The sequence below is a fragment of the Balaenoptera musculus genome, chromosome 2 (genome assembly GCF_009873245.2).
Source record: "Balaenoptera musculus isolate JJ_BM4_2016_0621 chromosome 2, mBalMus1.pri.v3, whole genome shotgun sequence".
NCBI lineage: Eukaryota > Metazoa > Chordata > Mammalia > Artiodactyla > Balaenopteridae > Balaenoptera > Balaenoptera musculus.
Window position 1 is genome coordinate 132,548,558 of NC_045786.1, and position 15,935 is coordinate 132,564,492.

The window sequence follows — 15,935 nt, forward strand, 5'->3', positions numbered from 1 at the left end:
GATAAGGCACAAGAATGTGCATTTCTACCAAGGTCTCAGGTGTGCTGCTGTGCTGTATCAGCACCACAATTTGAGAATGACCGGGCTGTCTTTAGGGCATGGAGAAGACTTAGTTTCTGAGTCCACAGTGCAGAGGACCAGACCTGAAATGTTGGTGACTTCTAGGTAAATGCCATCTTACGAAGTTTCTTGCTGCCATCTAACTGTCCTGTCCCTGGAGACCGCCCTATCTTGGAAAGCATCTTTTAATTATTGATCAGAGTTATGACCTGTAGATCAAATCTGCCCTGATCTTATGATTTATATCAGAAACTGTTTACTTCAAATTTCACTTTGATTACTTGCTCTGTACAGATGTCATAAGAGTGGGCAGCTCTATTATTGCCTTCGAAAGAATGCAATCCAGCTTCTTTTCTGCAAGTTGATTACAATATCTAAAAGTCAAAGTGGTCTTTTCCAGAATAACTTCTTCCTTTCCACTATAACTGTTATCAGTATCTTCTGACTTTCTAGAATTCAAGGCAGTTTCTATCACTTCTGCAGTTTCTATCACTTCTAGTCTCAAATGAAGATTCCTTGCTAGTTTCAACCCAGTAATTCTTCCAGTTCTTTACAAATTTTTCCAGTTAGTTGCAATTTCAAATTGTTGTTCTTGCCTCTGTTTCTTCCCTCTCTCTGCTCATTTCTGGCAGTTTGAACTTGCATGGCATGAAAAACAGTCTATTTTGTCCTGACTGACAGAAGCTGACCAAATAATTGTTTCTTTCCAAAGCTTTTTTCTTCTTCTAAATTTCCCTCTTGATCCCTCTGAACAAGTTATTCTTAAGCTTTTAGAGAATTTCTGCCTAATAGAAGTAAAACATGAGCCACAATGCAAGACTTATATATAATTTTAAGATTTCTAGTAGGTACATTAAAAAAGTGAAAAGAAACGAGTGAAATGAGTTTTATAATATTTTTTATATAACCTAACACATCCAAAATATTCTCATTTCAATATGTAATGAGTATAGAGCTATTAATGAAATAGCCTACTTTCTCTTTTTCATCCCAAGTCTTTAAACTCCAGGACATGTGACACAGCACATCTCAATTTGGACTAGCCGTGTTTCAACAGCTACATGTGACTAGTGGCTAGTGTACTGAACAATTGTGGATTTAGTGCCTCTAAATTCTCTGAATTGATTCCCCCAGAATAATGCAGCTAAGTTCACACTATCTTGAAAATTCTGTCAGAGAGCCCAGGTTAGATTTCTGGCTCTTAAGATCCCTCAAGTTCCCAAAGGATCCGGGGTTCTTACCTCCTGCAAATAATGACAAAGCAGCTTTTGCTTTTGTGGCACGTGTGGGAGCACACTGGCTAATCAGTGCTTCAAAACCCAGGGCGTCTGCTCTTTCTGTCTCTGGGTTCTTGGCATTACCACCTCCACATCATCACCTCCTGTTCTTAACTTTACCTCCAGTTGCTACAGGTGGTGGCAGGGGAGAAATAAAAATAATTAGAATTAATAGAGACTTCTTGTCCTAGCTTGCCAGATAAACCAGCATTGCCTGCGCTAGTGTTCTTTGTCCTTGTGACAAGGGTTTATTGAATAGTAGGAAAGAGGATTTGTACTTAAATATCAGAAACATTCAAATGCTTGGCTGGTTATACTGTTCACTCTTTTATCATTTGCATTGTCCTTCTCCAAATCATTTGTCCTCTGGTGGATCTTGACAAAGCGCCTGCACAAAATTAACAGGCGTGCAAAGCCTGGGTGAACAGAATTGATTTGCCTATAACGTGTTTGTGAAGCGATCAGGACGTGGTTGAAGTGATTTTAATTTCAAAGCCCAAGTCACCAGTCTGTCTTTTTGTCAGGCAATTAGTTCCACTGGCTGGGCAAGAATGCCGTGATGCAAAGTGCCGAGGGGAACTGACCAATGGGAATGGCACCCCCTTTTTGGCTTCTTCCTAGTGTTCCTCATGCCAAGCTTCTTTTTTCTCCCTCATTTATTTTGGGTAAAAATCCCTGCTCGGCACCAGGCTCTGTGACTTTGCTTGGCATAGTGCTGTGGATAAGTGGTTTGAGGATGTCCTGGAGGGAGGTAAACAGACAGAGGAAATCCTAACAATAACTACTTCTGGACTGTCCGGCAGTGTGTTTTTATTTACTATATTCAACAACCCCAAATGATAGGTATTAATATCCTCATTGTACTGAACATGAAATCAAGGGGCTGAGAGATGTTGGTAATTCGCTAAAGTCCGCGTCTCTCAAGTACAGAGTCGGGGCTACAACATGGGAGTTCTCACTCCCTGCACTGTGCTGCCCATTCAGTCACCCACAGAAGCCATCGCCTCTTGGACTCTGGGGAGGAACCAAGTTTGGATAAAGAGACAGGATAATAGGAACCTCAACAAGGTACTTCCACCACGAGGGCAGGCACTTTGTCAGTACCCTCCAAACCCAAATGAACCTGGCTCAAGGAAGGCACATCACAGGGACATACGAGGTCCACCCCTGTTTGTTCAGTGACTGAAACACGCTATCTCATCTGACTCTCCCAGCGACCATGGGGGATAGTAAGGAAAGGTATTATTATCTTTATTTATGAATACTTGACCTGGGTTAAAGGGAAAGTGACTTAAACAAATGTCTGAGTTGTGATTGTTCTTGTTTTAATTGCCATGGTAACAACTTAAAGGTTGATATGCCTGGAAGCAGGGACCATTTCCTATACATTTTGTATCCCTTTCACCACAGTGCAAAGAGAGGACATTTCTATGATCACAGAAAGTTCTATCAGACAGTGCTGCTCTAGAGGCAGGGAGAGGCCAGTGGGTGACAATCTAACATAATACCCTACTTCAGAGCGAGAAGTAGAACTTAATAATTTTTTGAATGAATAAATGAACGAATACCGTAACGGAAGTATTTTCTTAATATAGACTGAGCTAATTAGGGTGATCAGTTATAGGTTGAATTAGTGCTTTCCAGTGTAGCTGACTCAATTTTTCAAAATGAATTATCAAAAAGAGCAAAACAGCTCATTTCTTAAAGATGTCAAAATGCAATTTTAAATGCCATGCTAAGTAATGGCAAGATGCTGGAGTGGGTTAGTCAGTGATTACTGCTATTTAACAGCAATTTAAAAACAAGGCAAGAGCAATGTTTGTACCATTATGACATTTAAATAGTCAAAACCAACTCTACTTAGATAATGAATTAATTCATATTTACTAATAATATACTTCATTTATTTTCTACCATTTTTCATGAAGTTTGAAGTGTGTCATGATTATTGTTTTAATTAATATCATGCCATCTACCAATGCCAGGAGACTGTCATTGTCTTTTCAAACAATGACAGAGAAATGAAAAAATGGTAAGGTTTTTATTGACTATGATACCCAGCCAGCAGGTATGAAATCCCAAGTTCCCTTTTCTTGCCCCATGACCATCTCACCTACACTTCTGGGGCCACTTGAATTAAAAAAGAATTGTAAAATGGATGCCAGAAAGTGCAGATTATCTTAAATTGCTAGATGCCCTAAGATAACCAGCCTCTTAGGAAAGAAGTACCTTTTATCAGTTCAGTAACAAAGGCTGTGGTACATTTAATCCCTTTTGGCCCTTCCTTTACCCAATCTCCTCTATGAGAATGTCTGTCCTTAACTAAGACTGATCTAATACAGCTTGGGGGCAGGGGGGCATATCTCCAGTGTAAAGCAACCCATTCACTCCTTTACTGAGTGTCTGTAAGTGCCAGGCACTATGCTAGAAACACAATGATGAATGCCACACAATCTCTGCTCTCAAGGAACCCATGGTCTACTGGGAACTCAGATGAATAGACTGACAATGACCACAGAGGGCGACCAGTGCTATAATGGAGTAAGCAGAGGAGTCTAAGGAAGCCACATTGTTTACCTTGGGGGATGAGAAAAAACCTTCCACGAAAATAGGAATAAATCATGTCATGAAGCCTAGGTAAGAGTTATTCAGGTGATGAGAGAGGAAAAGGAAGTACAAGAAAGAGAGTGTGTCTTGATTGAAGAACTATAAGAAGGATGGTGTCACTAAAGCATAGAGATCCCAGGGGGCCACAGGGGGTGGTGTGGTAGAAGTTGTGCTGTCCAGTATGGTAGCCAAGAGCCACATGTGGCTAACTAATATCAACTTAAAAGTAATTTAAAGTAAATAAAATTAGAAATGCAGTCCCTTGATTGCATTAGCCATATTTAAAGAGCACAATAGCCAGTTGTGGCTACTATGTTGGACAGTGCAGATATAGAATATTTCCATCATCACCGAAAGTTCTACTGTATGGTGCTTCTCTAGAGGTAGGCAGGAGCCAATCAATGATGAACTTTGAATGACCTGCAAAAGTGTTTGGAACTTACTCTGAGGACAATGAGATGTCACTGAAGTGTTCTATATAGGGAAGTAGAATGATCAAATTTATATATTAGAAAAGTCATTCTGCAGGGTACAAAAGGGATTAGAGAGAGGCAATACTGGGAGTTAGAGAGACCAGTAGAGAGAGTATTTCATTCATCAGGAAATGATAGGGGCATAGAATAGGTAGCATAGTAGAGAAGTGCATGGATTCAAGAAATATTAAGGAAAGCAATCAAAAAGGTTTATGGTTTAGATGTGGAGGGTGAGGAAGGCAGAAGTTAAGTTTGATCTCTGGCTTGGGCAGCCAGTGAATGATGGTACCATTAACCTAGACAGGGAACAAGGGAGAGGAAGGAGTAGGTCTGAGGAGGAGAGATGATAGATTTAGCTATGTTCTTGAACGTGAAGTGAACAATGGGGCATCCAACTGAGCCTGCAGAAGGAATTTGGATAGTCAGATCTGAAGCTTGGGGGACAAATCTGGGCTGGAGATAAATATTATGAAGCCATCACCCCATGGATGACATTGAAAGCCATGGAAGCAGATGAGATCTCTGAGGAAGAGAGTGTGGAGTGAGATGTTAAGAAGGACAGGACTGAACACTGACAGCAATGAGACCAGCCTAGGAAGAGGGGTCCAGAGGAGCAGCCAGCAAGGCAGAAAGAGAACCAGGACATTTCTATGATCACAGAAAGTTCTATCAGACGGTGCTGCTCTAGAGGTCATCATGCAAATGCTACAGAGAGGACAATAAAGTAAGAGTTGAATAGTGTCAATATGGTTTTGCAAGGAAAAAGGTCATTGGTGACTTTGGTGAATGCACTTCACCAGAGGAATGATGTGGGCAGAAGGTGGTGCCCAGAAGGTGGGTTGAAGAGTGAATGGGAGCTGAAGGGACAGCAAATGTAAACGACTCTAAAACTGGTGAAATAGATGTCCTCTCCATAACCATTATACCATTTTCAAATGTCTACCTCATATCAGAGATATTTCTAACCTCTGTTATGCTCTGTACTCCTGTAAGCATGTTGAAAGTACAGATAGAGTCTTACATCTTCAAGTCTTCATTGTTCCTAGTGTAGGTCTTGCATATGGAAGATACTCTGTTGATATTTAATTACTTTTCAGCTTTCAAATTGAAGGCTCTTATTGACCTTCAATATACGTAAAGTGTGTATCCTTTTCATGTACTTTCCTCTTATGCAATTTTTTCTGATTGAATGAAAAGGTCTCAGTTCCAGGTGAGAAAAAGGTAATGACAAGCCCATAATTTAATAGAACCTCATATTTTTGGGAAAATTTTGTGAATTAGGGGAAAATCCCCCCTCCCAAAAAAAACAGAAGAAATAGAACAAGTATGAATATGTTTTACTAAAAAAATTTATTATGATTATTTACACCAGTTCCTTGATAAGCATATAAATGTAAACTTTTATTGTTAGCATTATTTCACATATGACTTATGCAAATTCAGAGTTAATACTGTCGTTTGAGTGTACAGGTGGTGAGAAAATTTTATTATATTCACAGAATATACATACACGTGCGTTCAAAATGTGTTCCTCCTTAAGCCAGTGGTATGGACACAGTCCCAATGGCCCTGCTTCTGCTTCTCAGGTGGACACTGGGATCAGTGATGTCATCCACATGCTCCTCACTCTTCTTTTCCTTCAGGCTGTTGATGAATCTCACGGTAATTTCATCCCACTCCTCGGGTAATAGCATCAGCAGAAACCCAATGCAGATGATGATGGTAGCAGCCAGACGCACGACATTGAATATCACCTCCTGCTTCAGGAGATCCACAGCTAGGGAAGGAACAGCAAGTCAGTCAGTCCATCGCTGTTTCTAAGCTTCTCTGAAAACAAATGACCGCATCAGTGCTACTTCTAAGAGATTTCCAAAAGTCTCCCTTGTTCTCTCAAGCTCATCTTCCCTTTTTCCACGTCATTATCGATAGCGCTCTCTCCATTGGCTTTCCATTCCCTCTCTCGAAATCATACTTACCCTTCCAGGCAAATGCCATCTGATTGAATAACCTCTGCAGTTTAAAAAATTTTTTTTATTTTATATTGGAGTATTGTTGATTAACAATGTTGTGTTAGTTTCAGGTGTACAGCAAAGTGATTCAGTTATACATATACATGTATCTATTCTTTTTCAAATTCTTTTCCCATTTAGGTTATTACAAAATATTGAGCAGAGTTCCCTGTGCTATACAGTAGGTCCTTGTTGCTTATCTATTTTAAATATAGCAGTGTGTACATGCAGTTTTATTTCTTAATACTTTTCCTCTGCATCCCTTCATGCTTCTCCAGTTTCACTGGACCACTGAAGATTTTTTAAATGAGCCAAGCTTATTAATGTCTAGGCCTTTGCACGTGCTAGTCTTTTTAAAAATTTTAATTGAGGTAAAACTCATATAAATTAAAATTAACCATCTTAAAGTGAGTTTAGTAGCATTTTGTACATTTATTTTGTACAGATTAATGTACAAAATAAATTTTGTACATTAATTAAACCACCTCCATCTGTTTCCAAAACATTTTCATTATTTCAAAATAAAACCCCGTACCCATTAAGCAGTTACTCCCCAGCCCACTACTCTCACCCCGCAACACCTGACAACCACCAACCTGCTGTGTGTCTGTGGATTTACCTATTCTAGATATTTCCTATAAATGGAAGCATACAATATGTGACCTTTTGTGTCTGGCTTCTTTTGCTTAGCATAATGTTTTCGAGGTTCAACCATATTGTAGCATGTGTTAGTGCTTCATTCCTTTTTCTGGCTGAGTAATATCCCATTGTATCACAATTTGTTTATCAATTCATCTCTGGATGGACATTTAGGTGTTTCCACCTTTGGCTGTTGTAAATAGTATGAACATTCACATACAAGGATATTTTTGAGTCCCTGTTTTCAGTTTTGCAGGCATGTAACTAGTAGTGGAATCATATATATGCTGTTCTCTTTGCATGGAATGCTCTTCCCTCCTCATATGCACTTCATCCAGCTAAACCCTCTGTCAGATCCCTCCCTTTACGCTTCTTGCAGGAAGGCTCCTTGGATGCCCCTCCTGTGTGCTCTCAGAGCATTCAGTACATACGTCTATCAAAGCCATTCTCTCTCTACTTTGTAATTACTCAGTTCCTTTCATCTCCTTTCTACACTACATGGTCCTGAGGGCAGGGACTGTGTCTTATTCAGGATCTATCACCAGGTGTTAGCACAGTTGTTAGCATATACTAAGTGCTCAGAAATTATTTATTGAATGAATGAACTCATGGATGAATGAATGGAATTCCTTGACAACTCCACTCCTCCCTGATATGACTTTCCTCTAAATATCTTATAGTCCTTGGAGTCTTTTACACAATTTGGCATTTAATGATAAATTACTTTGTAGAGTTCTAAGTTATTTCATATATGTCGGTCTTGTTTTCCATATTCAGTGTAAGTTTCTTATGGGAACGATAATATCTTTTCTTCCCAGTCTCTTCTATAGTCATGATCACATAGTAAGTGCTCAATAAATATTTGCTGATTGTCCTGGGGGTATAAAGAAAGATGGCTACCTAAGACTTGGAAAAATAGAATTTTAAAATTAGAAGGACTATACCGTCATCCAGATAACCCACTTTCATTATTTGTTCCACGGACAGTTTACCTAGAAAGATTTTCCTGGAAAAGTAGCTTCTCCTCTTGTCCCTGAAGTGAGTCAAATTGCTTTTTTCTTATGTCTGTTCCAGAGGGCCATCTGCTGTGCCCCTGGGAGAAGCTTTCACAGCTACCCATGGATAGTCTGATGTAATGTATGTAATGTATGTTTGTATGTAAACATACAAACAGCCTCTATGTTTCCTACACTTTCATTAGTGATGTTTGAGAGTCCTATGCTGGGATGCCTTTTGTTCCTATAGGACTTCCTCTAAAAATACCACAAAATTAGGTTGTCAGGGAGATGACATGAAACCCAAATGATACATTTGGTATTTAATTCTAAAAGCACAACCAAGTTAAAACAGTGTTTGTAGCTGGAAATTTTAAATGTGCTGCATAGTTATTCTGTTGTCTGCCACCTTCATGATATTTAAAAACATCTTCCCAGGCAAGGGACATAATTCACAATTGCTCGAAGAAACAACTCAGGGTGTAAAACAAACACAAGCAGGAGACTTCCTGTGCACACGTCAGATCGTACAGTACCTGCATTTCCAGGAACGCTGAGCACTGTTCCGATGGAGATGAGGATTGGGTATGTCAGCACCACACCAACATTCACCAGGATGTTGAAGGCTGTAAAATAAAGGAGGATATACAGGATAAAGGGGAATTGCTATGCTGGGCTCTTTCCTTCTTAACATAAAAGAATCAATGTCTATGCTAAACATGCCTTCTAAATTATCTGTACCATTGGTCAATTAATCCTCTAATTCTGGACATGGATTCATATGTATTGTACCTGAAATAGTCGTATTCCTTTTTCCTCCTCTGCCACCCTGGCTGCCTGATCTCTTGGTTGGCAAAGAGGGTAGGGAGCCATGCAAAGAAGTGAAATAATCAATTCAGTACCCTGCTCATTAGCACTATAAAGTTGAGCCAGAGGTTGAAAGCTGGTGACTGACTGGGTCTTTCTCCCTTGTTACTTTACTATATCATGCCATATTCCTGAATAACTAAAAGGCCCTAGTGTTACTGCCTAACAGAAGATCCGTCCAAGGATGGCCTATGCTGCATTATTCCCTCTCTTTTGGGGTGAGCATCACATGAGCAAACAAAGTTGTGTTCAGTGTAATTCACCGAACCCCAGGCACCTTTTCCACATCCTGATTTGTGCACAGATAACCCCAGGGCAGGTCCACAGAACCAGCTGTAGATATAACTTGATACCCTTTAATACATATCTTCTGACATTTTTAGCTAAATATAAAGTCAGTTAAAATAATTATCTACACAAAAATGATCAAAAATACTTGTTTTTGAAAAGAAAATTATAAATTACATAGCATTATTTTAATAGATTTCAAGCTAATGTTTGTTTTAGGGGTTAGAGAAATGAGTCTTAACAACTACAGAAAGTCCTCAATTCCGAAAGGATCTCTATGGAAATGACTCAAAACCTTGTTGCCTGTATCTCTGTAGAACCAAAGATGGTTCTAGAACCATTCCAGTTAGGACAGTGTTTATTATTCTACTGTTATCTATAATTCTTACTTTAATTAAGCTCACTAACTTAGTCATCTGGAGTCACTCCTGCTTGTTAGTTAGAGACGGTGGGTTGGACTTTCACAAAACTTGGGCTTGTTCATAATTTTCATACAATAGTAGTGGCAATCAAGGCAGAGGATCTTCCTAAGTTGATAACTACTCCTTTATGGCAGAGCTGCAATGGGAATGAATATTCCAGCATCTCAACTCTCTCCTCAAGTTTGGGGAGTCAAATATGACCTGTTCTAACAAATCAGGAACTTATTAAACACAGCACAGACTCTGCTAAACTCCCCAACTGTCATTTTATTGGCTGAACTGGATATTTTAGTAGATTGATAGGAAGTATTGGTATTTGGTTGAGAACTGAGCTTTTCTCACTCAACAAGAACCGAGTGGCTTCACCGAAATGGGTGTCTGCTTTTCCTTAGTGCTTTAGGTGGAACACTTACAAGCTCTTTTGACAATCTCAGGACAAGAATATATAATTCAGTACGTTATCTATAGCACGGGGCCCTGCCTGAGCTTAAGTGGGCCTCAGACACGTCAGGTGAATGGCTGATGCCAATCTGCACGTGGCCTATGGCCAAGCCAGAGCAGGAATGAGGCCAGGTGAACCTAAGCAGATTGAAGCCATAGTTACAGGTGATGGGGGGGGGGTGGGGTCAGAGTTCAGCCTGCTCTTTGCCTCTCAGATCTGTCTCCAGCCCTCCTCTCACTAGATCATATCTGATTCCTGTGGAGAAGAGAAGGTGGCAATAAAAACTTAAGAGCAGAAGCACTGAAGATTGTAAAACCCTGGGGTGTGTCACACAGTCAGGAGAGAGGCTGTCTGCTCATTTTGTCGCAGGGCAACACTGGCACAGAGAGGGCTCCTTGCACGGGGGTGATCCTGTGGGGCAGCTCTAAGCTGGGCGGCACTACACCCAGTGCAGTGTGGAGATCACGCTGCTTGGTGGAGAACTACAGGGTCCGGCTAGCATGGCTGATGCCCAGCCTGAGCAGGCGTGCTTAGGGGCGCGTATTAGAGGTGCCAAGGGATAAACGCGGGTGGAGGGCTACTTTGCAGCAAGCTGGAGATCACGGGTCACAGCTGGGGCCAAGAGGTAGTGAAATTTGGGCTATGATTATTCCCAGTTAGATTAGTTTTGGCCAGGAAGAGATCTAGGCACTTTTAATTAGGGTGTTTTGGTCTTATGGAAAGACTGCTATTGATTTCTACTACTCAATTTAGCACAGGTTATGAGCGGTCATAACTACACATTTTTGGTCTTCAAAAGTAGAATTTAAAGGATCAACAATTAATGTTTGCTCTTTCTCGTGAGTGTTTCCTGTCTAGTTGAAGAGCTCCCCTTAGGGGCCTGGGCCAGAGTAGAAGAAGATGACTCAATGTCTTTGTGGGAACGAAAACAAGGGCATTCTTTTTCCCTCCTAGGACTTGCAGTGCTGTTTCAGACTATGTCACCTTGATAAAGAAGGTCAACTGAGGGGCGGCAGATGTCCTGCAGGTCCAGTGTGGCGGGTGAATGTGGAGTAGGCAGAGGGTGCTGTTATCGGGTGGAACGGGGGAAGAGGAGCAGGATGAAAGTGGTTTGATTCTGAGTAGAGACACTGAGTCATTGGGTGTTTGTTGTTGTTCAACTGCTTGGTGAGGAAAGAGTGGGCTTGTTATATTGAGGTTCCTCTCACATTAAATGAAAGCACAGCTGGAAAGTGGGAGCCCCCCAGCTGCTCAGGTGAAGCAGACAGCCTCAGACTCATGGGGAGTTGGGTGAGAGAATGTGAGAAACACTCCAGGTGGCTTTTTCTTGGTCACCTGCTAGGCACAGCCTACTTAGCAGGGCCACCTCGTCCTTTTCTGTCATCTTCTCTTGTTCGGTGAGGGTTTCCCATCTCAAATTCATTCTCCAGACGCGACCAGAGTAGACTGTTTAGAATGCAGATGTAAGCCTGTCACCTCCCTGCTTAAAGATCATTAAGTGGGTTTGAAATCCGAGCCCCTCAACGTGGCGTCCCAGGCCCTCCATGACCTGCTGCCCTCCTGAATGTCATCTCCTTCCTTCCTCCCTAGTTCCTCCTGCACTTGGCGCTCCTGCCATTTTGATCCACTTTGAGTCCCTTGAATCCCCCATCCACTCTCCCCCTCTGCCTGACACACTGTGCCACACATGGAACACAGTAACATCATACAGTACATCATGAAGAATGGACGAGGCTACTTGAGGATCAGTGGTGATCAGAGAGGCCTGGGTCTCCAGCTCAGCACTTAACCCATGGGAGCCATAATAGCTGGATAGTTCTGATCTAATCAAGCAATAATCTGCAAAGAACTTTGCAACCATTAGCCAACCTTAGGTAAGTTTGGGAAATAGAGGACAGGGGTACCCAAAGGAATAATCCTACTATGACAATTTAACTCTCCAAGGAGAGGTCAAGTGACATAGGAAATGGAAGGCAAAACCCAGGGCCGCTTACCCAGCCAGAGCCCTGCCATCCCGCAGAGACAGCCCCACGGCAGAGCTGCAAACGAGGACCAGTGCTCCACCTTGGTGAAATACAGGATGACCGGGGTGAAGGAGATGAAGATTAAGTTGAAGAAACCCAATGTGGAGACAAAGTGCGCTGCTTCACCAAAGTTGGCACTTCCGAGAAACATCTTAAACAAAACCTAGAACGAGAAAGGAACTCATTAGCCACATAGTCAGGGACGTTGTCGTATCAGAAAGGCAATTTCTACATCATGAACTAACTGGCCCAGGGTTTCTGCTCTATGTCTTCTTATCCCACTGTCTCCATGGCACTAAATGTGCTGCTGAGATAAGGAATTCAAATGCCCTCTAGCCTTCATATGAAACAGCAAATGCCATAAAATGAATTCCACTTTCTGTGCCACAGGGATACTGCACACTGGGAAGAACACCACCATCAGTTATGGCTATAGGGTGGATGACACATAAGACTGCAGACAAGCCCAGAAACATCTAGGATTGAGGTGCCATCAGTTCTTCTCTTCAAGCATGGGATTCATTTTACCCTTATTTTGACAGGTACTGAAAACTAAATTGGACATAGAGAGAGCCTATCATTATATTATTGAGAGAAATAATAACAATGCCATGGATTTATAAGCACTTTTCTCTCTGAGCCTAAAATATTTTCACAAGTACTGTATTTATTCTCCAGATTTAAAAAAAAAAAAAGATGGTCTTTGTTTTCTGGATTATAAATCTGTGTGTAGGAAAAGATGGCAAGGGGACATAAACAGCTAACCTAAATCACACATCAGGCTGGGGAGGAACCAGTTCTCTAGTCCATATTTCTTGGCTTTTTAACCTCTCTGCTTCCTTTATTAATCCTCAAACAATGTAGCACAGAGTAGCTCTTTTCTATGGTGCACATACAATTTTGTGCATGTCAGCAAATATTATCACTCCCAGAATGAATACATCTGTAACATGGTCAGGAGAATTCTCTCTATAAAAGAGCCATCCCAGGCATATAGCAAGTCCGGGCATTGCTTTTAATTTCAACTAAAAGTATTATTTTTTTCTCTTGAGAGACTTAAGAGAACTTGAGCACGTGCTCGTGGTATTTGGTCACATCACACATCTCTGTGGAGTCTCAGTTGGGGACAAGTTAAACACTAATGGTGACTGAGTGAACACCTGTCAAGCTTGTCACAGAATCAATGTGCCAGGAAATGTCGATATGGAAATAGACATGATGTCCTCTGAGCTGCAGAGTTAGTGAATAATTGGAACAGGCATCCAGGGGGGATGCAAAGGGCATTTTCTGCCTTTCAGAGAGGATTTTCTCATTGAAACACCAAGAGAGGTGAAAGTGGAACAGTTCTTTAGCTACATCCAGAAAGTTGGCTCTGAAAAGTGGAGCTTCGGTGAATAACCTTTTAGATCTGCTCTCTTAATCCTCACTTCTGAAGTCAGGGGCAGTGACTCCGAATAGAGCTTTCACTGATGACAGGCCACTCCAGGGGAGAAAGAACTGTGAGTACAAACCCAGAGTATCCATCAGAGAGGAAAAGAGGCTCTTCATTTAGCTAATAACATGGCACGGGGTTAATATGCAACAAACAGTAAACTCTCAAGTGATAGCCGGTTTATTATTTTTAATACCTCATTGTAGTTGAAATAATGACCTCAGTAGTTAAATTAAAGAAACATAGGGGAGAAGTCTTTCTCGGCTCCTGCTACAACTGGTGGATGATTTGGGAGGGGTCGGGGCATGGACCACAGGCTTTGGAGTTGACCAGTCCGAGTTTAAATCTTGGTTCTATCATTTCCTGGCTGGATGATCTTGGACAAGTTACTTAATCTTTCAAAGTCTCAGTTTCCTCATCTGGAAAGTGGGGATAAGTACTTATGCCTCATAAAGGTGCATTAACACAGGTGAAAATTTCTAGCAAGCACACAGCCTGTAGCAAGTACTCAATAACTGGTACTTGTTATTGTTTAAACCATCTTTTTTTTTTGCTAGTCAAGATTTTCTTTGTCCTTCCTTCTTTTATTACTTAAAAGTCTAAGCTACAAATGACAGTTGAGTACATAAGGAAGTGCACAAAATACCTTATACAGTGCAGATGTCGAGGCCGAGCCCACTGCAAATGCTACTCCTATGATGGAATCAGCATGGAAATTATCTGCATACGCCATCATGACAATGCCAGTGATTGCCATTATTGCGGCAACTATCTATCAAGTAGAGTGCAAAGAGAAAAAATTTTTTAATTGATGCCTCCATACCCCAGAGCAAGCAATTGAAGGCTTCGTGGGAGTTGTTACATGCTTTCTCAAACCCAATTACCTCTTGTACATCACTGTTTAAATGTAGGAAGGGTCAGTATTAACAAGAAATCCATATGCTCATGAGACATTCAGGCAGAAAATATAGAAGCTGCTCACATTCTAATTAAGGGCTAGTAATTGTAGTTTAATTTTTGGATCAACTTCCTAGAGATTAATACCCATAGTGGTGAAATAAATTTAATAGGTAGTCACTTCTTAGCATTTTCATCTGTACTGTGTTCTTTTTCCTCAGACAATTCAGCATACATTTTAATCAGCTCCTTGGATCAATGCATGTTTCTGAACATTTCCACATAACCAGAACTTGATTATGGAGACATAATGTTGATTCAGCTAAGAGGCAACTTTTAGGCCAAAGTGAAAAAAGGAAAGAGAATAATCTTTCAGAGTGATTCATAAGGAGCGAGCCGAGTTTGCACTGTCACTTGGAATATCAAATGGCGGCTAGTTCTTCCTTTTGTTTACATGCAAATTAAGCCACAGAAAGGCAATTTCATTCAATTATTCTAGAGCATTAGCTGTATAAAGTGAAATATTAAGAATTTGATTGAAATCATAATGGTTGACTGTAAATTAATATGATCCTTGGTATATTCCAAACAGGAGCCCACTTCCTTTGTGAAATGCTGGTTGGCATCTGTTTCTTTAATTTATCTTGAACTGGTTCTACTGGAAAGCATTTTAAAGCTACAATAAACAGTAAAATGACCACCCTGGAATAGGAAACACTATGTCATTTCCTTGTGAAATAGTCTCACTGACTTTAAAATCATGATGCAACTTTGTGGGAAATTTAAACATACCTGGTGATCAATTTTGTTAAGCTTCAGTTCTGAGTATTCTCAAGTAAATCAGTTCCTCTGTAGATAGATTTCTCACATATGTGATATTTTTTGACCCTTTGAAATATTATTAGTGAATTCTTCATTACAACAAAATGTAGATCTTCAACATGCAACTGTAGACTTGCTGAAGGCCAGTGCAAAGTATGATGACGATGACACATATAATTTAGATGCTGTTAAAGCATTTCTTTTGTTAATGACCACCCAAAGCAAGGGCACAGCTGGTTTCAGAGCCAGCTCCATACTAAAGCGTCTTTTATGAAAAACAGCAGGAGTACTTGAGAACAGAAGCCGACTTGTCAGCAGTGAAAAACTGTCTTCATAAAGCGTTATCTGGGAGGCTGCTTGGTGGGGGGTGGGGGGGGCATTGCTCTTGCTGACTGAGTATCACAGTCTCTAAACCTTCTAGCCGTGTGTTGCAGTTAGACTATGCCTCAAACTATAGGGAATAGAATTTAATACAAATGCACACAATGTGAGGTGTCAAGGAAAATTTCCAAACAGGAAGTCCTAGACTCATAAATAAACATGGTGAAGTGGTTACCTAGACCTGGGAATTCTGTGAGACTTATCATTTTCTTTGATTTGGGGATTTATAGTTCAGCCAGGGATTTGCAACATTTCTTTGGGCAATCTGATGTCAGAGAAATGAAAAGTTACATTAAACAC

The 15,935-nt window shown here is 40.8% G+C and overlaps 1 protein-coding gene across 2 annotated transcripts in view; it reads right to left on the reverse strand.

The window, feature by feature from the left end:
* Positions 1 to 5,794: 5,794 nt before the first annotated feature.
* The window catches only part of SLC35F4 (solute carrier family 35 member F4), a 278,711-nt gene continuing 268,570 nt past the window's right edge, over positions 5,795 to 15,935 (reverse strand). For both annotated transcript variants that reach the window (XM_036843259.1, XM_036843260.1), the window contains exons 5-8: positions 14,182 to 14,307; positions 12,074 to 12,266; positions 8,597 to 8,686; positions 5,795 to 6,194 (exon numbers count right to left, since the gene is read on the reverse strand). In XM_036843259.1, coding sequence (XP_036699154.1) covers positions 5,953 to 6,194; positions 8,597 to 8,686; positions 12,074 to 12,266; positions 14,182 to 14,307 — 651 coding nt within the window. In that variant the 3' untranslated portion in view covers positions 5,795 to 5,952. The remainder of the gene's footprint in view (positions 6,195 to 8,596; positions 8,687 to 12,073; positions 12,267 to 14,181; positions 14,308 to 15,935) is intronic.